The sequence below is a fragment of the Peromyscus californicus genome, unplaced genomic scaffold, assembly GCF_007827085.1.
Source record: "Peromyscus californicus insignis strain IS unplaced genomic scaffold, ASM782708v3 Scaffold_14__1_contigs__length_90479793_seg_2, whole genome shotgun sequence".
Classification (NCBI taxonomy): domain Eukaryota; kingdom Metazoa; phylum Chordata; class Mammalia; order Rodentia; family Cricetidae; genus Peromyscus; species Peromyscus californicus.
Window position 1 is genome coordinate 36,937,420 of NW_026294436.1, and position 24,926 is coordinate 36,962,345.

At 44.7% G+C, this 24,926-nt stretch overlaps 1 protein-coding gene across 1 annotated transcript in view; it reads left to right on the forward strand.

Annotated features, from left to right (window-relative positions):
• The first annotated feature begins 5,932 nt into the window (after positions 1-5,932).
• Positions 5,933-24,926, forward strand: part of Niban1 (niban apoptosis regulator 1) — a 154,009-nt gene continuing 135,015 nt past the window's right edge. The window contains exon 1 of the mRNA XM_052737168.1: positions 5,933-7,411. Within this exon, the coding sequence (XP_052593128.1) occupies positions 7,357-7,411 (55 nt within the window). The 5' untranslated portion in view covers positions 5,933-7,356. The remainder of the gene's footprint in view (positions 7,412-24,926) is intronic.

Here is a 24,926-nt window from a genome sequence, read left to right on the forward strand (position 1 = left end):
CACATAAAGGTAGAAGGAGAGAACTCATTACATTAAGTTGTCCTCCGACCTCCATCTAAGTGCTGTGGCTCTCCCTCTAGCCTTAGACGCTGGCCACATAAGTACTGTAATAAACTCAGGAAGAGAAAGAACCACATTGATAAAAAACAAAAACAACAACAACAAAACCAGCTAGATTACCTTTTCATGGATGCCATCACACTAGCTTCAATTAGAGACTATGTGCTAACATATGTAAAATGCAGTACATATGATTTTTAATTTTCATATATCCTCAGTTTAAAGGCCTGAAATATGAACCTTAGAAAACTGGAGTTGTTGGGCATAGCACATACTTTTTTCTCTTTTTTAAACTGAAAATAATTTTTTTCATACAATACGTTTTGATCATGGTTTCCCGTCCCTCATCTCCTAGATCCTCCCCATCTCTATCCATCCAGCTATACAGCTTCTTTCTCGCTCTCTTTAGAAAGCAAGCAAGCAAGTAAGAGAAACAAAAAGATAATAATAATAGTTATAATGATAAACAAAGAAAAGCATGAAAACCACATACTTGCAAACACAAAACTCATAAAAACACAAAACCGGAAACCATTATATACAAGCAGAAGACCTGTAAGATAAAAAAAAATGCCAAACAAAGCAACATGAGACCAAAAAAAAAAAACGTGCAAAAATATCATTCAGTTCGTTTTTTTGTTGGCCATCTACTGCTGGGCACGGGGCCTCCCCCAAGTGTGTTTTGTGTACCCAGTGAGACTCTGTTGGAAAAAATTAATTTTTCCTTTGCAAATAGTTGTCAATTGGAGATAGTTTTTTGGTTAGGGATGGGAGCTCGTGTCTACCTCCCCTTCTCAGTGCTGGGACCCCATCTGTCTTGGATCTGGGCAGGCCCTGTGCATGCTGCCACAGTCTCCGTGAGTTCTTATGGTAGCACACACTTCTAATCCCAGCAGTTGGAAGGGAGAGGCAGGAGGATCAGTAGTTCAAGGCCATCCTTGCCTAGTAAGTTTGAGGCCAAACTGGGCTACTAAAGAGAGTCTCAAAAAATCCAAAACAACCAGCACTCAGGAGGCAGAGGCAGGCAGATCTCTGGGTTCAAGGCCAGCCTGGTCTACAGAGTGAGTTTCAGGACAGCCTGAAACCTGTCTCGAAAAAACAATAAACAACAACAAAAAAAATCCAAAGCAAACAAGCAAACAAGAAGCAAATCAACCCCAAACTCAAAATAAAGTAAAACAACCCTAAACAAATAAACAAAAAGAAAGAAGAAAGATTGCTGGGTGATGTCTTTCTGTATGTTGTGACTATGTGTGGCTCCCACTAGATAATAAATAAAGCCGCATTGGCCTATGGCAGGGCGGGATGGAGCCAGGCGGGAAAACCCAAAAGAGATAGTGAGAGGAAAAAGGAGAATGGGGAGACGCCAGCCTGCTGCCCGAGGAGCAACAAGATGCCAGCAGACCGGTAACACCAGGGCTATGTGGTACATATAGATGACTAGAAATGGGTAAAGTTAAGTTATAAGAGCTAACTAGCAAGAAGCCTGATCCATAGGCCATACAGTTCATAATTAATATTAAACCTCTGAGTAATTATTTTATAAGCGGCTGCACGACTGGGGTGGGAGAGATTGTCTGGACCTCGTGGCCAGGCAGGATCGGAGAAACTTCACCCTACAAAAGATAACTGGAGGGCTGGATCGATGGCTCAGGGGTTAAGAGTTCTGACTCTTCTTCCAGAGGACCTGAGTTCAATTCCCAGCACCCACATGGCAGCTCACACCTGTCTGAAACTCCAGTTTCAGGGGACCCCGACACCCATGGCAAAAACACAAATGCACATAAAAATAAAATAAATAAATAAAAAAAGATAACTGGAGTTATTTCCCCAAACCACAAAGCAAGTTAGTATCAGAATAAGGATAGAAAACATTGTTTGTTGGTTTTTTTTCCCCCACCCTGAAGCTTGGGCCCTGACAGAAGAAATTGACTCATTTCAACAAACTGTAAGGCTTCTGATAAACAGAGGAATACTTAAAAAACTCATAAAGTGACTTTCAATCATCAATTCATTTTGTATAAAGCCCCAGGAGCCACAGACTGTAAGAGGTTAGGCACCGGACATTACGTAAAAAGAAAAGATGAAGACGACTGTTACGGAAACATGGAAGGAGGAACAAGAGGAGGAGGAGGGGGAGGAGGGTGGGGCAGGAGGGGAGGAGGGAGACGCACCAGGACCAGAAGCCAGGTAGATGCCAACCAGCTAAATAAATAGTCTCTAAAAGTATAAATTAGAGAAATAAAAAGAAAAGAGAGAGAGAGAGAGAGAGAGAGAGAGAGAGAGAGAGAGAGAGAGAGAGAGAGAAGGGAAACGTGATGGCACCAGAGACAGGCTTAGTGGATTGACTGGTCTGCCTATGGAGATCCCAATGTTCAAAGGAGAAAATTCAACAGAAAGCCAGGGGAAATCCGCTGCAGTAAGAAGGATGTGCTTAACGGACAGTGTATGCTACCGCAAGGGGATTGATGCTTGTACTACTAAGTCAAGACTTTCCAAATTCACGATAAGGAACATGGATGGCTAGAAAGTCCATGGGGAAAAAATCAAGCCTTGCTCTAGGAACTTCAAGTTTGGACAACAAGATATCATCCTTATTTGGATGCCCAAATTGACAAATATTGAAAAAACATTGATAAAATAATAATAAATGCTATGAAAGTCTATGATGGGCCGGAGGCACAGGGAAACAGGCACACACACATTGCTGGTGAGTGGCTGAATTAAACTCCATTTGTACAGTGGAATACCACTGATCTGGAGCTAGACACTGATTTAAATAGAAATATTCTGGATAAAATTATGAGCAAAATACTTAAAAGTATATATTAAAACACTATTTCGCCGGGCGGTGGTGGCGCACGCCTTTAATCCCAGCACTCGGGAGGCAGAGCCGGGCAGATCTCTGTGAGTTCGAGGCCAGCCTGGGCTACCAAGTGAGTTCCAGGAGAGGCGCAAAGCTACACAGAGAAACCCTGTCTCGAAAAAACAAAACAAAACAAACAAACAAAAAAAACCCACTATTTCACTTGGATAAATAACCACTGTAAGTTTATATAGTTATAAATCATAGCTGCACATACACTCATAATCCACAAATCTGTAAGAATTTACATCAAGCTGATAATTGAGTTTATGCAAAGATACTGATACTGGTTTGTGGGTGGGTGATCTTTATCCTTTCTTTAAATTTAACTATGTCATTTAATTTTTTTTTTGTAGTAAAACCTAGGTTACTCACAAAAACAGGCAAAAATCAAGATTTAGGACAGAAGAACCAGCACAGGGTTTAAAAAGATGAACTGTGATATCAGATAACCCAGAACACAGATGACCTTAGACACACTCCTTACTGTTGTTGGTCTGATCTTCAAAAATGGTAATAAAAATAGTACTTCCTTTAGTGGGTTTGTGAGGATTAAACCAGATCGATCACTGATGTAGCATCTCATGAACTTAGAAATCATGTTACTACAGAGTTCCAGCTCCAATTTCACCGAGCAGAGCAAGGTACTTGCAGAAATACAAAGCCTGTCACCTCCCCTGCTGTGTAAGCAATTACATACCAGTGGCAGAGCCCTCTGTCTCAATGGGAACACAGAAAATGAGGGGTTCATAGTTCCATGACATGCAAGGAAATCCTCAAGCATACAAGCTTTAAGAGTATTAACTATAGGTCCGGCAGTGGTGGAGTCCGCCTTCAACCCAGCACTCAGGAAGCAGAGGCAGGTGGATCTCTGTCACTTTCAGGCCAGCCTGGTCTACAGAGAAAGTTCCAGGTCAGCCAGGGCCACACAGAGAAACCCTGTCTCAGAATCTGCCTCCACAAAGGAGTATTAAATGCCTATTAAAATCTTGTCCTCTTTAAAAGGATAATCCGAACGAGTGAATTTTATGGTATATGAATCATATCTTAATATGTGATATTGGGTTGTGATATTGGTCTGGGAGAGGTGGCCTTAAAAATACTTCAAAGCGGGGTTTGGGGATTTAGCTCAGTGGTAGAGCGCTTGTCTAGCAAGTGCAAAGCCCTGGGTTCAGTCCTCAGCTCGGGGGGGGGGGGGGGGGGGGGGGGGGGGGGGGGGGGGAGAATACTTCAAAGCAAAATGTGTTGATGCAGGAGGAACAGAGCCCTGCATAGGAGATTTCTAAACTAGCTGGTTTGAGTCGTAGGAAATTGAGCTGGATTCATAAAGTGATTGAATTGCTTGGAAACTCGTTTTAAAGTGTAATTAATAAAATGATGCTCCCACAGGATTTGCAAATGTTAGATAGTATGACTGAAATTAAAAAAAAAAAAAAAGAATTCTGGGGGCCAGCTAGACGGCTTAGTGGGTAGAGGTGCCAAGTCTGATGACCTGAGTTCAATTCCTGGGATCACATGGTAGATCAGGAGGAAACTAACTCTGGCAACTTGTTCTCTGTGCACCACATGACCACTGTGTCGCGTACGCTCCACACCTGAAGCAAATAAGTGTAAAAAAGATCAAAATAATGAATTTCTTATTTTTTTCCTATAAACCATTGAGAGAAGAATATCTTTGTTTTGGGGCAGGAGGGGAGAAAACACCTGTTTCTTTCTTGATGTAGCATGAATGATCAGAAGGGTCAATTAAAATTCTAGAGATGGCCAGGAGGTGATGGCACACCCCTTTAATCTCAGCACTCGGAGGGCAGAGGCAGGTGGGCCTCTGAGTTCAAGGCCAGCCTGGTCTACAGAGCAAGTTTCAGGACAGCCAGAACTACACAGAGAAACCTTGTCTCAAACAACAACATAAAAAAAAATTCTAGAAATGTCTTTCATTTCAAGTCTTGCTCCTGCTGATGACAATCCCAGCATCCACCCACTGTATTCTTACTATGCCCCTTGGAGTACATTAGGTGTTTTAAGACCTGATGAAAATTGATTTTGACAATCCATAAGGCAACTCTAACTATCTTCATATAACTGATGGAGAAACCTACATAGGGATGTTCCCCAAATGTCCATGTATTAAAACTTAGTCCTCAATCCCGAGTGCCGTAGAAGGGTGGTGGAACCTTCAGGAACTAGAGTCTAGTGAAGGAAGTTAGGTCACTGAAGTGTGTTTTTGAAGGAGATACTAAGATTCCTGCCCCCTCCTGGCTCCCAGCTGCTGTGAGCCAACCAGCAACTCTGCTACACGTTCCTGTCATGACATGTAATGTTGAGCCAGGTACCTGGTGCATCTCTGGCATTAAGGAAGCAGGACAGGAGGATTGTAGGTTCCAAGCCAGCCTGGGTTACAGAGCAAAGCCTTGTCTCCAAAAACCAAGGTGGGGATGGGGTGGGGTAGGAAAAACCCTACATAAATAAATGAAGAAACCAAAACCACCTCATGATATACTGTGCTGACATAAGCTTGTAGGCACTGTGACCACCGGGCCTCAGTCTGAACCTCTGAACTGTGGCCAAATAAACACTAATTCCGCTAAGCCGATTATCCTCAGTGTTTTTTCACAGTGAGAAGACTAACCCCGGAGTTAGGCAATCTGACCAGGTCACGTGGCCAATCAGTGATACAAAGCTGAACCGGACGGGTCACAAACTTGTTCATTCTACTCCACACAAATCTTTCCACCTGGACATGCACAAAAAAGAAGAGTGATGGAGGATCAGAATAATTACTTGTTTCTCAAACTCAGATAAACTACACTAGTAGAGACAAACGAAAACTGCTTTTGGCAGGAGATCCAAGTCTGCTTTCTGAGATGCAATTAGATCAATTTATGTATTAGAAGGAATTAGTACTACTCAGAAAAAAATAAACTTCCAGAGCCAGCCAGAATATTTTAGGAAGATTTTATTTTATGTGTATAGGTATTTTGTCCACATCTCTGTCTGGCCACCACATGCATGCAGTGGTTTCTCCAGACACGATTTCTCTGTGTATCTCTGGCCCCTGAATGTCCTGGAACTCGCACTGTAAACCAGGCTGGTCTCCACCTGCCTCTGTCTTCCGAGTGCTGGGATTAAAGGCACCCCATGTAGCCTAAGCTAGCCCCCAAATCTCTATGTGGCTCACTCCTCCTGCATTTACTTCCCAAAGGCTGGGAGTACAGGTGTGCACCGCCACACCTCGTTTTTGAAATGATGAGACTCCAACCCAGAGCTTCCAGAATGCTGGGCCAAGCACTCTACTCTCTGGCCCAGAGATATTAGCACTTCAGAGTTGTCTTAAGGAAACCGGGCACCCAGAGAGTAACACAAGTGATTCTCCTTAGGGAAATGAGGGTAGTGCAAGATGAAAGAATTCGCGGGGCATTGGACATATTTTGAAATTAGACAGGATGTATGTAGGGTATGAGAGACTGTGTGTGTGTGTGTGTGTGTGTGTGTGTGTGTGTGTGTGTGTGTGTGTGTGACTGGTTGTAAGAAATATTTGTGTTAAAGTTCTGGAGAATTCTCTTCAGAGACAGGTGTAGAGAACACTTAATTAAAGTCCTCTTCAGGCCTGGTTAAGTTGGTATGAAGGAATGGCTAACAATCTGACCAACTAAGAACAGAAAGAAATCAGGGCGACCCCTCTGCCCAGGCTGATCTCGCCTGAGGCTGCCAAGCTGAAGAGCAGTTGTGGGGAAAGGACCAATGTCGGTTTCCTACCAGCTGTTTCCCATCTGGTAAGAAGACAAGAGCCTCAAGGACAGATCCTTGAGTCTTAGGCAGACCTTAGAGTGTGTGAGCCCCAGCCTTGGTGTTGGCTTCTCCATCGACTGCCTGGCTTTCCCTCCACTTCCCACCGCCTACGTCCAACTTCTTGGTTCCAGGAAGGTATGGCTCTCCCTGGTTCCCAGACTTGGGGGCAAGGGAATTTTCTGGAGGCCCTGAAAACAGACCCTGGACAGGTGGCCGGAGAACAGGAAGGCAAATGGGCTCTTGACCTCCACCTGTGGGAGAGGGGGAAAGAAGCTTCCAGCTGGCAGACGTTTACAGTCACCTGGAAGTGATCCGCTCTCTCCACTCCCTCTACGATGTGCCTGGGCTGTCCCCAAACTGGTGAAAAGTCAGCCAAGAGCAGGAAGGAGGTAAGTCCCTTTTCCAGTCCCCGGAGCTCCTTGGACAGCCCCCGGGGCTCAGCGAGGGCGGGAAGACAGCCCCCGGGCCGGCCCACATGTCCTCCGAGGGCGCGGACCTGGAGGAGGCGCCCGCGCCGGCGACGCCTCTCGAGGAAGTTGGCCCTTTAATTACAGAGCCAGTTCCCGGTCGCATCCACCTTCAGCAGCGAGCAGCAGACCCAGTCGGTGTCAGTCCTCTGCCTCCGGTGCGGCACCGCGGCCATGGGCGGCTCGGCCTCCAGCCAGCTGGACGAGAGCAAGTGCGCCTACATCCGAGGTACGGCCGCCGGAGCTGCAGGGCGGCACAGAGCCGGGGCTAGCCTAGTCACCTCCAGGGCAGCGCAGAGCCAGGGCCAGCCTGGTCACCTGCACACCGGTCCCCCGGGGGAGCGCTGGCTAGCGGGTGCCACTCGCGGGAGTTGGGCTCCTAGACACGCACGCGCCTTCGGGAGCCGGTGTCCTGTTTCAAGCACCCGCGCGGTTCGGGTGGGGAGGGTCCTCGGGATGGGATGATGCGGGACTCGCCAGGGACGCACGGGAGAGGCAGGTCCTCTCAGGAGGGCTGGAGAGGACTCTGTCGTCCCCCCCACCCAAGTCCTCGTCTCCCCACTTGCGCGCCCCTCTCCCCTCAGGATCTGTTCTTTCACTGATGGGGAAACATCTTTCTTGCTCGTACTTGGCTCTGAGTGGTTTCTAAAAGTGGCCGCAGAGGTTGCCGGGGATATCCCCTCGGAGATTTCCTTGCGGGGGATTCCTGGCCTATCAAGGAGAATTTCCCTGTGGTCATACTGGCCGGGTTTTGTGAAGTGCAGCGCAGGCCACACCTCCCCCGAACTTCACACCAATTGCAGGGCGATTTCATCAGAAACAGAAAGGATGAAGTCTTCACCTTTTCAGGTTGGATGGTTCCCTTTCCTTCCCCAGAGAGGGAGGAAAGCAAAAGGGGAAGCTTGGCGTGTTTTGAAACAGTTGTTAAAATTGTAGACGGGGAGAAACTCGTCTTTTTTGGAGATCTTGAGATACGGAGGAGTGACTCAGTGAAGACCGGCAGGCAGAAGAAACCAAAACCAAACAGAGCAGAAACTGCAGGAAGTCTTGAGTCCTTATCTATCGGTGTGTGGGGCTCCTACCCCACCCACCCCAATCTTGCCCTCAGCCGCTGACACTCAAGCTAGCTTGTGAATCCAGTGAGTCCTGCTCCTGGCTTCCGCAGTACCTTTAAAAATATGTATTTAGCTCCAAGTTTTACTGTAACTCTTTAAAAGACACAGTGAAGTTTTTCTTGATGCCCCTTTTTTGGACCTTGAGGTTAGGTTATGTCTAAAAAGAAAGCATTTATCCATTTCTTTATTCGTGTTTGTTCTCAGTCACGACATTTCAAAACATTTTTTAAAGGATACCATATGACGGGCAGAGGCTATAATTGATTTTCCAGATTCTTGCTTCTGTACTTCGACATAGAGAATCATCAGCAACTGGCAATGTTGGGGGTGGGGGTGGGGGATAAAACTTAGTCACTAGTCCCTCTGTGGAAGGGAGAAACATGGATGTTTTACTTAGCTAAAGACTAACCCTGCCTTACTCTTAGAATTCTGCTATTTGCTGTTTTCCCCAGTGCGGGGCTCAGAGATGTCACAGAACACTAAATAGGGGCTTGCGTTCTTAAGATGCTTCACCATAGTTAGAAGTACTTAAAGTTGATGCATAGCCATCTACAGGTATCAGGACCCCTGGCAAGGTTGGAGATAAGCTGGTTTACACACTTCAAGGTCAGGATCTTTGTTGTGATTGATGCAAGTATTGTTCTCAAATAAGAAAACGTGTTACCCTCTTTATCAAAATCGATATGTAACGCACAAGCAATAAACATATTTAAGTGAGTAAAACTTCAGTCATGACATGCCCTTGTCAGTGTTCTCTGCTTTGGAAGAGGGCTTTCATGGTGTGTGTGTATACTGTAGAGGGAAGGAATGAGTTAAAATACCTCCAGGGATAATGAGCCTCTGCTTCACATGACAGCAGTGATCTCGCCAGAAGGGAAAGGAGCCTTGGAAAAATGCTGGGAATTGTTCCCGCATGAGCAAACGAAGATCACAGGGCTCTGATTTCCCGGCGGTTTCGAAGCTTCAGGTCCCTGAAGAAAACCATACCCCTACATTTATCCCTCTGCCCACCCTTTAGCCCATAAATACCCTCAAGCTCTGACTTAATTGTAAGTAAAACAATTGGAGGGTTGAAGGTCGAGTTTAAATACGGTTTTATGATCCACTCCTCATAAAGTAGCCGCAGTGAAATGTGGATTTGAAAGCTTCTGTTACGGAGGCAATAACTTTCTTTGGGCCCTGGTATCCTTTGCCAGGGCTCTGGATAACTAGTCTATAAATTTCAAGCGTTGCTAAGTTTGTGTCTGTTTGGAGCGGCTCTACCTCTAGAATGCTAGCGCCCTGTAGCGCTCTGTCTGCGCTTACTTCCAGGCCAGTGGCTCAAGTACCATTTGGTTTGTGAGCCTCCAAACTTCCCTGTGGATGCTTTGAAAAGCCTTCCTGCCTTAGAATTCAGTCAGTCTTCAAGTAAAGCGATGCGATGCCTGGTGTGTCAAGAAGGAATTACTTCGTTCCTAAAGGTGGCAGTTTTGAGGATTACCAACACCCTCATGTTTCCTAAAAGGGATTGATTTTAGGATGGTTTAGAGGAACTGTAGGACATTTTTATTGATAAGTAGGGCGGAGACTGACTTGTAGTCAGGACACTACCTGGTAGCCTTTAGTGACTGTTTTACTATCTGTATAAAATGATTGCATTTTCCTTGAATCAGGAAGGAAGCTCACTCAGTCTAGGCATCAGTGGCCGGCCCTAAGATGCTCTTTTTTTTATGTCATTAAAATCATTTACGATTGCCAGGCAGTAGTGGCACACACCTTTAATCCCAGCACTTGGGAGGCTGAGCCAGGCGGATCTCTGTGAGTTCGAGGCCAGCCTGGTCTACAGAGCGAGATCCAGGACAGCCACCAAAACTACACAGAGGGAACCCTGGCTTGAAAAACAAAACAAACAAACAAAAAAATGCATTGTGTGTGAGTATGGGTGTGCCACTGCATTCGTACCCAGGTCAGAGGGCAACTGTGTAGAGTTGACTCTCTCCTTTTCCTTTTACACGGGTTCCAGGTGCTGAACTCAGGCCACTAGGCTTTGCATGAATATTGCTTTACCCACTGAGACATCTTGCTGGCCTTTTTTGAGACATTTTGCTGGCATTGTTGTAACTTGAGATGAAAGAGAAAAAAAAAACACATGTATGATGTTTTTTCTTGTTGAAACAGTACCTTCGTCTCCTTTTAAAATAAACTAGTGAGAGTTGATGACATAACTCAGTGGGTAGAAGCACCCCCTGAGGCCCTGAGTTGGATCCTAATAATCTGAGTTTGAGGCCAGCCTGGTCTACAGAGTGAGTTCCAGGTATGGGCAGAGCTACACAGAGAAACTCTGTCTTGAAAAAACCAAAAAGGAAAGAATCCATTTGATGAAGGAGAGAACTGACTTCCACACTGTGGTACACATGCTCCCCCCGCCAAAAACAAACCAACAAATGTAATACAAAACTTAAACGAAGGCCGGGCGAAATGGCTCACCAGGGAAACACACTTGTTGCTAAACCTGGTGACCTGAGTTCAAGTCCCAGGATTCACATGGTGGAGAGAGAGACAACTCCCATAGAATGTTCTTTAGCCTACGCTCTTCTGTGACATGACATGTTCCCACCTCTACAGAGGATAAACACATGTAAAGAACTAAAAATACGATTGCTTTTTAAAGAATGAGAAAGGAAACAAATCCGAACTCCTCCACCTTAGGCGTCCTTAGAGGACTGTGAAAAGTCCTGGAAAGTGCAGCGTGGGTTTGGAGGACACGGTGTGTGGGGGGGGGGGGGGGCTGCTACCAGCAAGTAGTTAAGGAAACTGTCCCTGACCTACTTAGGGCCCGCAAGATGGCTTTGGTGGTTAAAGGTTTGCCTGCCACCAACCTGAGTGGAGGAAACAGCTAAGCAAGTGCTTGAGGAAACTGTTCTTCAGTTGGGTGCAGGGATGAGCATGTGTCCGGAGGTGAAGGCTGGAGCGGCAAGAGTTCAAAGCCAGTGTCGGCTGTATGAGGAGAGGGGTGGAGGGAGGGAGGGAGGGAGAGAGAGAGAGAGAGAGAGAGAGAGAGATCTTTTCCTGAACTCACTGTTACACATTGAGAAGGGCTCAATGACTTTCTTTGAAACGGTCCATCAATGAGTTAGTTGATGCCTTTAATGAGTTTCAGGTTCATTTTCAAGATTTAGGTGTATGTCTGTGTGCCTTTGTGTAAGTGTATGTGTGGCCAGAAGCCACAGAAGAGAAGCAGAAGAAAAGGCCAGAAGAAAGCAGTAGTGCCCCCCAGAATTGGACTTACAGGTAGTTGTGAGACCCCTGGTTAGGGTGCTGGGAACTGAGCCCAGGTCCTCTGCATGAGCAGTGTGCTCTTAAACACTGAGCCGTGTCTCAAACCGAAGCTGATAATAGATCTATCTGGAGTGAAGTGCCCTTGGGCAGAGGAGCGGGGAGTGGCTCCTGTTTGAGGTCTGCCCACAGTGCCTGTTCAGGACCTATGGACACATTTGTTCATTTCAGTTGTTGGTGAGGGATGGACATCTTTTTTTGTTTTTTGTTTTTTGGTTTTTCAAGACAGGGTTTCTCTGTATAGCTTTGCGCCTTTCCTGGAACTCACTCTGTAGCCCAGGCTGGCCTCGAACTCACAGAGATCCGCCTGGCTCTGCCTCCCGAGTGCTGGGATTAAAGGTGTGCGCCGCCGCCGCCGCCGCCGCCGCCGCCGCCGCCGCCGCCGCCGCCGCCACCTGGCTGAGGGATGGACATCTTAATAGATCTGGTTTATCTTGATAATTATGGCAGTGTGGCCTCAGAGTCGAAATTTCTCATTAGTAACGGCAGTATCTTCAATGAGACGATTAGGATACAGATTATGGCAGCCACTGTCAGAAGCCAACCCAACATCCCTTTCCCATTCCACTTCCTGAAAGAACCCTTCAGTTGTTTACGGATTTAAGTTTCTTGGTGTAGCACTGTTTTCCAGAGACTAGTCCAAATTATGGACCCTGAAGACTGGGTGAGATTTTTCTGTGCTCATCACAGTGGCGGGTTCTCCTCACCAGCGATTGTGTCACAGGCAGGATGATGTGATACAGTCTGGTCAGTGATGCTGGAGGGGAAGCTTCCTGGCTCCTAGGAGTTCCTTTTCTTCTCAGTTGGTCAAGTGTTTGCTGTTCAACCAGGGGGACCTGACCTTGATCTGCAGCTTCCATGTAAAAAGCTGGGTGCTGGGGTGCACACTTGTTACTCAGTGGAGCCAGAAGAGTTCCCAGGGGCCTGTTGGCCAGTCTAGCTGAATCTGTGAGCTCCGGGTTCAGTGAGAGAGCCTGTCTCAAAAAAGTAAGGTTGAGAGTGATTTAAGAATAACACCTGGGCGGTGGTGGTGCACGCCTTTAATCCCAGCACTCAGGAGGCAGAGGTAGGTGGATCTCTGTGAGTTCTAGGAAAGGCGCAAAGCTACACAGAGAAACCCTGTCTCGAAAAACCAAAAAAAAAAAAAAGAGAATAACACCCAACATTGACCTCTGGCTTCCACACACACATGCATGCATGTGTATATGTACTCATACATATGTGAGCACACATAGATTTGCATACATACAAAGATACAAAGGAAGAGAAGGCTGGGCCAGTTCTTACAATCCTTGTACTAGAGAGACAGAGACAGGATGCTTGCCACGTGCCAGCTTGACCTACATGGTTACAGGCCAGCCAGGGATACATAGAGAGACCTTATCTCAAAATTAATAAAAATAAAGTAAAAAACGAAAATAGACATAAAATCAGAGGGAGACAAGGAGGACACTCTCTCCTTTCAATTTCACTGTACCTGGAACTGCAAGGCTGAAGAAGTCTCAGGGAGACAGGACCCCGTCAAATTGCTAACAGCCTGCTTGAACGTGCCTTGGCTATCTCTTGTGTGAGATGCAAAATCCTCTTGGAGTTGGAGTAGTGAAGATTGCTGACTTTATTCAGTCCCAGCATCTGGGAGGTGGAGGCCGGAGAAACTGGAGTTCGAAGCCATTTTTAGTTCCATAGGGAATTTGAAGCCATCCTGGGTTTGCATAGGTGTTGTGTGACACTATTCCTGGGGAGATGTGAGCAAGCCTCTATTCACACCACATAGGGAACCCATGACAGACCGAAGTGTGGATTCCACCAATTTCCAACATGGCGGGTCAACAAGTCGTATTGGGGATTACTTACAGGAAGATGGGTGAGGGGTCACTTACAGGAGCAGAAATGACTCAAAGACAGCTGCATCCCCAAAGCCCACCCCAGCATGGGTGACAGCTCGCAAAAGCTGGGAACCTGGAGCACACTGCACAGCCTGCGGGCAGGTCAACAGGTTGGAGTGTGTCCTTTCCAGGTGGCTGTGTGAGTCTCTTCTAGTCTGCTTGGCTGGTCTTTGTTTCTTCTAGGCAGTTAAGGGAGTGTGTACTTCTTCCTGGCTGGCTGCTGGACTTGTCTAGCAGTCTTCTGTGGAGCTTGTCTTGCCTGAGAGTGATTCTCATCAGTCTTTACTGCTTATTTGTATACTCTTGTGAAGGGGGGGGGGCGGGGCTAGTGAATCTGGTCAGTTTCAGGGATTTCCTGAAATATCTTGAGTTGTTTGCTTTCCCGTCTTAAGGCACTTCCTTGAAGGATAGTGCATTTTACCTCCCGCCAGAACATCCTGTTGTTTTACCTCCTTGTAAAAATCCTGTCCTAAAATAGCCTGTTGCTTCACGCTCCTTTCATGTCTATATTTTAAGAAGGTTCCCTCCAAGATGGAAGGTTTTAGCTTGAGGAAATTGCTACTCAGCAATAAGACCTAGTCTCAAAAAAGCCAACCAGAGATGAGAAAGATTACTAGTAATCTCCTAACTAGTGCTTTCCTTTCTGTCTTCAATAGTGGGACATACAGTTTTTTTTAGTGTCCACATGAACCCTCATAATAAAGATATTCCCAGGCTCCTTTGCGTTAAGATGGAGATATGCAACTGACTTTTGGTCAGTGGGATCTAAGTAAAAGTGTCACATCTTTCAAGGAAGTTACTGGTCCAGAGGTCAAAGTGGGTAGGAAATTATGCTTTTGTTTGTTTGTTTGTTTGCTTTGTTTTGTTTGTTTTTTTAATCTGTTCTTGATGCTGTCTAGATGTGGCCTTATCTGGATCAGCCATTTTGGACAATGACATATCCCTCTAGGGAGTTTTTATAAAGCAGAGTTGAGGGATGAGAACAGCCTCAGTTCCCGTGGGAGTCACATGAGTAAAATCTCCATAAGAAGCCTGGGACTACTTTCCTTTGGACCTCAGCAAGAGAGGAATCAACTGTGTCTCATAGAAGCCGGTGTTATTTGTGGAATTGTTATTGTACACGGAGAAGCCTCATTCTAGCTAATATAATTGTCTCTGTTATCTGTGGCCCAAAGTATCCCAGCCAATTGGGTTTTCTTAAGAAAAAATGATTGAAAGACTCTAGAAAATGGTAATAAGTTAGTGTTAGCTTTTTTTTTTTTTTTTTTTGGTTGGTCGAGACAGGGTTTCTCTGTGAGGATCTCTGTGAGTTCGAGGCCAGCCTGGTCTACAGAGTGAGTTCCAGGACAGCCAAGGTTATGTGAGACAGCTGTCTGGAAAAAACAAACCAAACCAACCAAACAAACAAAAAGCACAAACCCAAATCTAATGTTCAAAATCAGAAAAGATTCTGTGACTTGAGAAGGATTTATTTTTGATTCAGTAAAATCTTTACTTTTCCCCATGAATTCTAAGATGAGCCTGGAACTCCATAGAGCACAATGCTGACTCAAGACCTGATTTTTAGCAGGTGAGATGCCTCAGCGGATAAAGGCACCTGCTGCCCAGCTTGATGACATGAGCTTAGTCCCTAGGACCCACGTGGTGGAAGAGAAGAACTCCTCACACTGTCTTCTGACTTCCACAAGTATGATGCACCAAGTGCATGTACACACACACACACACACACACACACACACACACACACACACACACTCAACACTCACACACACTAAAATAAATAAATAAATAAACTTAAGGCCTGGTCTTTGTGGTTGTTTTTTCAAGACAGGGTTTCTCTGTGGAGCTCTGGCTGTCCTGGAACTCCCAGAGATCCGTAAGGTCTGGTCTTCATAAGACATTTCCCTTTATGTAGACATCAATTATGAGAGGACCACATGAACAAGAGTTTCTAGTAATCATAACTACCAAGGCAACAATATCAATTTTTATTATTTGATGGTTTCTATAGTAAGTCAAGCTCTCATGTATTCAGGTGGCTTTGAACTTGTGTCTGTAGATGACTTGAACTCTTGATCCTCCTGCCTCCACCTGCCAAGTGCTGGGACTACAGGTGTTTCCTGCAGGTCAAGTCTGTGAGGTGGTGTGGGTAGGACCCAGAGCTCTCTGCGAGCCTGGAAAGAACCCTACCAGCTGAGCTCCAGCCTCAGTTATTTGATTTTTGTTGAGGATTGTGAACTGATGGTAGTTTTAGTCAACTGCAATCTTTGGAAGTGTCTGACTTGAGCTCACAGGTGGAAAAATGCAACAGAAGGAACACAAGTTTAGCAGGAACTTATGATTTAATTAAAATACACGCACCGTGAAAGCTTTCTAAAATATGCAGTGTGAATTATGGCGGAGAATTTTAATCTCCTAAACAGAAACTTTGGTTACTTTTTGTTAGTAAAGCAAGGTACTGTCACTCTAAGAGGTAAAGTACACACGACAACACTTTGCAGTGGGAAATGAAGTGAGGAGAATAGAGAGATGAGAATAAAGCACAGTTCATCTGCTACAGTCTGCTTAAGGCCTTTTTAGAAAATATAGGACATGAAAGCTAAGATTCTTACAGTTTTCTACTAAAATGCTACACACACACACAGACACACACACATGCGCACACACAGATACACAGACACACACATATATACAGACATACCCAGACACAAACACACACACATACACATATGTAAAACACAGACATACACATATGCACACACACATGCGCGCGCGCACACACACGCATGTATGTGCAAGCACCCACACAAATGCAATACAGATTCTGTTCTCTGAAACTGGGAAACACATTTAAAAGAGAATAGCACATTGCTGCCAACAGGAAAAATGTAAGCCAGCTTTTAACGTTTTAGAAGTGCCCTTTCTTTGGTACTTCGTGGTTTTTCTCACTTAGGAAGAACAAAAGGTTTAGTGAGACGAAAGCAATTAATTCTGTTTTTGCAAATTGCTAGGACCAGGAGGACCCAAAAAAGCTTGTATTTCTGTGCTTGATGTGTTGAATGAATCTATGAGGTCAGAATTAAAGAACAGAGTTTGCTAGGATCCCAGGAACGATGCTTAAAAAGTTTGAAGGAATTTTGGACGAAAAGCCTGTTTCTCTTTGCCAAGCCACGTGGACATTTATTTCCCTTTCCTTCTTAAACACTATTTTTTTATTTTAAAATAAAACACAGATGCAGAAAACCACACAAAGCAGATGCATAGCTCAGCAAATCATTGTAAGTCACAACATCCTTGCAGCCATCACCCAGGTTGAGGGAAAGACCACACTGGCCATTACAGAAACCTCCATGTGCCCTTGTCTCTCCAGAAACAGCTACTGTCTTCAGCTGTCTGTTGCCGACCAACAAACTACCTTAAAGATCCTGGCACTTACATTCATTTGTTTATAATGCTGCTATCTCAACTGGACCCAGCTGGGGGTTCTGGTTGTCTTCAGTGGTGGTTATTCTTGTGGCTTCGTTTAGCAGGCATGTCAGCTGGTGGTTGAACTTACCTAAGGAGCTCTTTCTCTCCAGGTGACCTTTCTATGTGGTCTCTTCAGTAGAGTGTCAGACTTTTAAAATAGTAAGCCAGGGTTTGCTAGAATGTTCAAGGCCCTAGAAGCTGCTGGGACTTCTTATGGTATGTTAGGGTTCTCTAGAGGAACAGAACTTCTAGAGCCTGTCTGTCTGTCTGTCTATCTAATCTATCCATCCATCCATCCATCCATCCATCCATCCATCCATCCATCCATCCACCCACCATCTAAAGGGGATTCATTAGTATGGCTTACAGGCTGTGGTTCAGCTAGTCCAACAATGGCTGTCTACCAGTGGAAGGTTCAAGAATCCAATAGTTGTTCAGTTCATGAGGCTGGATTTCTCAGCTGGTCTTCAGTATATGCCAGGCTCCTGAAGAAGTAGGTTCTAGTGCCAGTGATGGAATTGACCTGCCAGTGAGAGTAAGAGCAAGCAGGCAAAGAGAGAGAGCAAGCTTCCTTCTTTCCTGTCCTTTATATAGGCTGCCAGCAGAAGATGTGGCCCAGATTCAAGGTGGATCTTCCCACCTCAGAAGATCTGGATTATAGATGTATCGTCTCACCTCAAAAAATCCAAAATAGGATTAATTGCTTCTTCAAATGATTTAATTAAGAACAAAATCCCTCACAGGTGAGCCCAGATGCTTGGGTTTTAGTTAATTCTAGTCAATGCAGTCAAGTTGGTAACCAAAAAAAGCCATCACATATGGCTTAGGCCTTGCAATGGGTAACCTGCATCGTCAACTTGACTGGATTGAGAATCGCCATGGGAACATATCTCTGAGTGTCTGTGGGTGTTTCTAGAAAGGTTTAAGAGGGAAGAGTCCCCTTGAGTGTGGGCCTGACTACAAGAAGGTGAGTTGAGCATCAGCACTCATCTCTTTGCTCTGTGGCTGTAACATGCTGCCTCATGTTCCTGCTGTTCAATTCATAGCTAGAACCTTTGGCTATGACGTGCTGCATCACATTATTCTGCTGCATTATAATGATTAGGGACAACTCAGTCATCCCAGATTCCAGGAGGGACTACACACAGGCTATTTAGGGCTACTCAATCTTACTCTACCAGGCCACTCATCTCAGATTTTTAATTTTTAATTAATTAATTTTACATCCTGACTGAATTTCCCCCTCCCTCCTCTTCTCCCATTCCGTCCCCCACTCCCCTTTCAATCCACTCCTCCTCTGTTTCTGTCCAGACTGAAAGGGACAGGCCTCCCTTGGATATCAACCAACAAAGCATGGCAGAGTCAGTTGTGGTGAGACCAAGCCCCTCCCCTGGTATTCAGGCTGGGCCAGGCAATCCAGTATGAGGAACAGGTTCCCAAGAGCCAGCCAAAGCATTAGGGACAGCCCCTGCTCCCAGTGTTAGGAGTCCCACAAGTAGACCTAATTTTGTATTTTGTAATGACTTCTTCATATTTCCTTGTGGTTTTAATCACTGTTGTCTTATACACTTAAACATGTCTTCTTTCAAGTCTCTTATAAGCTAAAGTTTTCTCCTAAGTCTGTCTTCTTTTCTTGCCAATTATCTGTTTAACAGATGGAGTTTTCCATTGTCTGGAGTTTGCTCATGGTACAATTCCACACATTCCTCTGTATTTTCTACAACAGAGAGGAGCAGGCTTTAGGTCAGCCTAAGAGTCAGTTCTTGAGTCAGGAGTATGGATGGCGCTGGATTCTCTACCAGAAAGAAGGCTGGTTCCTGGCTTGTGTAGTTGCCTTTCTTTACATAATGCAGGAATCCATGGGCACTCATTGCCAGACTCATTCATTCACTGGAGATGGCTAAGTCTTCAAGTCTGCCTTCTAGCAGACTTTACTAACAGCCCCACTGGCCAGAGGCAAGTCACACATTCCTTCCTAAGTCATCACTGGCAAGAGCGTGGAGTTAGCATGGTTGGCTAAACCAGTCAAGAACACTCCTGGCTTAGTGCTTTGCTGCAGCACGAGGTGAGCAGCATGGCCATGGGATTCCCGAACAAAATCAGGTGGGATTACAAGAAGGAAGTGGCAGTTGGGTAGATAAATAAGATTACCCATTTGATAAAGGTCACGAAAGGAATAAAAGGAGCTTATGACCGGATCCATAATGGTGCTGAGGTGGGGATGAGGTGTGTGTTAGATATGGTGTTTAAGAAGATCATAGTTAGCCAGGTGGTGGTGGCACATGCCTTTAATCCCAGCACTGGGAGGCAGAGGCAAGTGGATCTCTGTGAGTTCGAGGCCAGCCTGGTCTACAAAGCAAGTTCCAGAAAAGGCGCAAAGCTACACAGAGAAACCCTGTCTTGAAAAACAAATAAACAAACAAACAAAATAGAAAGAAGATCATAGTTGCTGACTACCCAAAAACTAGGGCAACAAGCTGTTGGGTTCCCATAGGATGGGAAGAGAGGGAGGGACTTGAAGGAGCTGAAGAAGGGTGGTGTGTTGATGTGTTCAGAATAGCGAGAAGTAGGCGGGACTCGATGGGAGGAAGTTCCTGGTCAGAGTTTTTCCTCTCCTAGCATCAGTAGAGTGTGAGCACCATAAAAGCAGGGTCTTGACGTTGCTTCACTGGGACATCTGGAGCCGCCAGGTCAGTATCTGGGGCATGGTTCTTTACTGATAAATGTTAGCTCCATGAGCGAAAGAAAGGCGAAAAATTAATAAACTAATGACTTTCCACAAAGTTGTCCTTGGACCTCTGCACGCACGTCATGGCAGCTGGGCATGTGCATGAGTGTGAGCCACCCCAACCCCCACCTCGTCATCATACACATATATGATAAAAGAATATTAAAAAAAGAAAGAACTCTTAAAAATCAAAACAAATCCTGTGATCAAAAATCAATTTCATTGTTTCTTGGTAATAAAGTTGAAATAGTTCAGAAAACCATACAAATATCAAAAGAGAGAAAAGTGAAGGAGACAGTATTAAAAAAGAGTCAATAAGAATTTTAACATCTGGACTGGAGAGATGGCTCAGAGGTTAAGACCACTGGCTGCTCTTTCAGAGGTCCTGAGTTCAATTCCCAGCACCCACATGGTGGCTCACAACCATCGGTAATGAGATCTGGTGTCCTCTTCTGGCCTGCAGGCATACATGCAGGCAGAACACTGTAAGCACAAATAAATAAATCTTAAAAAAAAAAAGAATTTTAGCATCTGACTAGAGAATAAAGAAGACAAAGGAGGCAAATTACCAAAGAAATAACTGAAAGCTGTTTTCTAGAACAGAAGACCACGTGCTTATGGATTTATAGGGCTAGACAATTTCTGGGGCTGACGGAGGGAGAGGCAGTTCATGCTCCCGCCTTGTAAGGGAGAAGGATCATGTAATACACAGGCACTGGGCAGAGTCCTTGGTGACGGAAATGACCCCTAAACCACAGGCCACTCTGGACCTTTGGACCTGTGCTAATGCAACGTCAAAAGCAAAGAAAAGAATCAAGCTTGGCTTGAATAATTAACTTCGGGCCCCATCAAATGCCTGGTTCCTTATAGGACTCAGCCATTCACCCTTTCAATGCATGCAATCTGAAAAGGTCAACATCCATCTGAAAATCACGAGGCAAACTGAAGAAACAGAGAAACATCCGTAACTACAAGAAGAGAGAGTGATTTGGGATTTCCAGGTGTGGTAAATTTAACAGCGACATTGAGGCAGCAATGAGGAACATGTTCCATATGACAGGAAGACATAAATGCCATGAGAAATGGAAACGAGAAAAGCATATTTTCAGTTGCCAGTATTTTGGGAGATTACATGACTTCTCTGTTTCTGTTCCCTGTTGGAACCTCTGGGGAGAACAAAGCTGTATCCACCTGCTGGCAACCTTCTCTGTTCCTCTGTAGAGGACTGTTGGGGCCTCAGGGCGGAGTAGCTGTTGAGGCCCCAGAGCTGGTCTGGGTCTGGGCAGATGAGTGGGGTCGGTCCAGAGATGAAGGCAAAATATGAATTCTCTTTTGAAAGGTTATCATTTGTAGTGGTCAGGTCCCCTTGACTCTGGGACCCACACAAGGCAGGGAATAATTTTTGTTTTGCTCAAGAGAATCCAGAGCGTTTTCCAAATTTGGATTGAATGTGTTTGTTTAAAGAATGATTTCCTATGCAAGTCATGCTGAATGTATGAGATGATCTGTCTGAGTAATTGCCCAAGCAAAGAGACACAGGCTTAGTGTTAGAATAATGATCGATTTTATTAGCAACAATGGCGAATGTGTAATATCTGGAGTATAAATATTTAAAATGGCTGTGTTGGAGAGCAGGATTAAATGAGTAACAAGAATTGAAATGTCCTGTTTAAATTTAAAAGTAAATAAGAATTTTCAAGCATGACTAAGACCTGTGCAAACGAACTGAGATGTCAGCTCCTAATTAAGAATAACTCTCCATGTGTGGCATGATAAAGGCAATAGTAAAAGTTGACATTTATTAAGTGCCTATGTGCCCAGCAAGTAAACATCTCAGAAGAAAAGAAATGGATAGCTAATGTTCTTCTAGATTTCTGAGACTGTCTTGTATAAATCCATTCCTGTAACTTATTCCAGGGTAGAAGTTAAAACATTTACTGAGCCTTTGGTTTTATATCTCAATCCTAAATGATCTATTTTTTTTTAATTGAAACAAATTTTAGATGTATATGTACACATACATGTATGACCGTACTCTGTGTGTGTGTGGTTTATGCACTTACGCATGTGTGTATGTGTACATGGATGGGTGTGCATGAAGGCAATGGGGGTGTCCTATATTGCTTTTTTTTTTTTTTGGTTTTTCGAGACAAGGTTTCTCTGTGTAGCTTTGGAGCCTGTCCTGGATCTTGCTCTGTAGAGCAGGCTGGCCTCGAACTCACAGAGATCCACCTGCCTCTGCCTCCTGAGTGCTGGGATTAAAGGCGTGCACCACCACCACCGCCCAGCTCCTATTTTGCTTTTTATTGCTATGATAGCGTGAGCAAAAGCAACTTGAGGAGGAAAGAGTTGATTTGGCTTACATGGCTCGATCTCAGTCCACTGCTTAGGGAGGTCAGGGCAGTAGCTCGAGGCAGGAACCTGGAGGTGGGAACTGAAGCAGAGACCATAGAAGAACATTGTTTCTTGTCCAATTGCTTGCTCGGATTGCTTTCTCACACAACCCAGGACCGCTTGCCCAGGTGGTAGCACTGCCCAGACTGGGCTGGGCCCTCCGGCAATCAATTAGCAATTAAGAAAATGTCTTACAGATGTGCCCCCAAGACGGTCTGATGGAAGTAATTCCTCAATTGAGGTCTTCTCTTCTGAGGTGACTCTAGTTTGTATAAAAAATAACCAGTACAAGGACATTGGCTGTCCTCCTCTATCTCTCCACCTTATTCCTTTGAAGCAGAGTCTCTCTCTGAACCTGGAGCTTATGTTTTTGTTTTTGTTTTTTGGTTTTTTTTTTGGCTAGACTGACAACCAGCAAGTCCAGTGATCCTCTTGTCTCTGTACCCCACCACCTGGGGTTACAGGGACACAGGCCCAGCATGTGTACACGTATGCTGGGATTCAGACTCAAGTCCTCACAGCTTGATCTGCTATTTTTTTGAGATGAGTATTTTTAATAGATGAGATGGTAGATCATAAGTAGCTTAATCCAGAAACTAAAATTCTTCCAAATGCTAGTAAGACGTTGTGAAATTTACAAACAGGTGAAAGAAGCATTTCAGCCTCCCCCCCCCCCCTTTTTTTAACTGTAAAGAAAATGATGACTTGCTGGGCAGTGGTGGCCCACACCTTTAATACCAGCACTCGGGAGGCAGAACCAGGCGGATCTCTGTAAGTTCAAGGCCGGCCTGGTCTACAGAGCAAGATCCAGGATAGGCACCAAAACTACGCAGAGAAACCATCTTGAAACCATGCCCCCTCAAAAAAAAAAAAAAAAAAATGATGACTTTAGTCAACTTCTTCATTATAAAGGGAGGTATATTTGAAGAGCAAGGCATTAATGGAGCTATCAAATGTGAAAAGCACGTGTGACACTCTACTGAGGACTTATCAAGTCTGAAGCTGAATTCTTGGTAAGTTTTTGGTCTATGGACTGACTGACTGCTGCTGTGGGATGGTCTGTATGTCAAATTACTCTGATTGGTCAATAAATAAATCACTGATTGGCCAGTGGCTAGGCAGGAAGTATAGGTGGGACAAGGAGGAGAATAAAGCTGGGAAGTGGAAGGCTGAGTCAGAGAGACACTGCCAACTGCCACGATGACAAACAGCATGTGAAGATGCCGGTAAGCCACGAGCCATGTGGCAAGGTATAGATTAATGGAAATGGATTAATTTAAGCTGTAAGAACAGTTAACAAGAAGCCTGCCACGGCCATGCAGTTTGTAAGCAATATAAGTCTCTGTGTTTACTTGGTCGGGTCTGAGCGGCTGTGGGACTGGCGGGTGATAGAGATTTGTCCTGACTGTGGGCCAGGCAGGAAAACTCAAGCTACAGACTGCCTTCAGGTTCTCATATATAAAATCGGGACAGCATTAATGCCTGGTGAGATAGAAAGGAGTTTCAGGAAAGTGAGAGGGAGAGAATGGGAGAAAGGAAGAAGAAAGGGAGAGGTCAGAAGGAAGGGAAGGATGGACAGAGGTCACTCCTATGATGGCTGGTTCAATCACAATATGGGATCGCTGATCTCCAGATGAGAAGGGGAAGTCCAGAGCATTGTTGGCCACCAAACATGAGCTGGCTCCTGGCAGACCCCTGCAGAGACTTGGCAGTTTCTTCCTACAAAGGTGTCTTCCCAATGCCCTTCCTGACTTTAGGGGAGTGGTTGGTTGAGAATAGTTACTTAAAGGTTTCTGTTTCAACTCTTGTGTTTGATTCTTTCATAATGAACAAGTAAAGCAGAATACCTAACATGCAGTAATTTGTAAATTCAACAAGCTGTTGAAAAGAATCTAATTAGTACTAATTACAATAGTAGTGTCCCAACACATTATAATGCCATTGCTTCTACAGAGGCATTGTGTTTAAACACTCAAACATTAATTAGTCTACAGAACAAATGTGTGAGCTAGGTATTATATGGCAGAATTGGAAAGCTAGTTATTTATTCTGCAAAGGCCAGATGCCATTACTGATAGGAAAATAAATTAATTAGCATAATTGTAGGGATGAGAGATCTGAGGGGCACATTATATTATTCATTTCTATACTCCTTTATTTTTTTGAGACAGAATCTCATGTACCCCAAACTGGCCTCAAATTTACTATATAGCTAAGTGTGACTTTGAACTCTTGATCTTCCTGCCTCCAGCTCCTATGTGCTAAGAGATTGCAGGCGTGCACTACCATGCTAATCCCCTTCTTTTTAGCACATATGTGCTGGAAGTAGGAAACCCTGGGCAGTGGCCTGAAGCTGCATTTCATGGGTACATTAGTTAGAATGGGCTCAGAGCTGAAGGAAGCACCCTCCGGTCTCAGTGATCCAGTGTGACCAGGTGGATGGAAGTTGCCTTTGTTTGGGGACAAACATTTTTTTCACTAGTACAAATGCAACATGAACTCCCTTAGATTGCTTCTCAGAATGACATTTTATTTATTTATTTTTAATCAGGGTGACATTTTTAAACAAACAAAAAGAAACCAACAGTATCAAAAAAGGAACCAATTTTACTAAAATGCTAAAATCAAAATATTTTAAAAATCCCGTGCTATAGTAAGATATGTACTTCTTTGTTCATTTATTTAATGACAAAGGTCTTATGTGGGCTTAATAACGACTGTCACTTTGAACAAGAGCTATTCTAGGGTATGTGAGAATTAAAGTGTGCTGTGAAAACGTGTGATCTGTGCATATGACAAGATGTGCTAATTCCATGGAGCATCTTGCCTTTATTCATA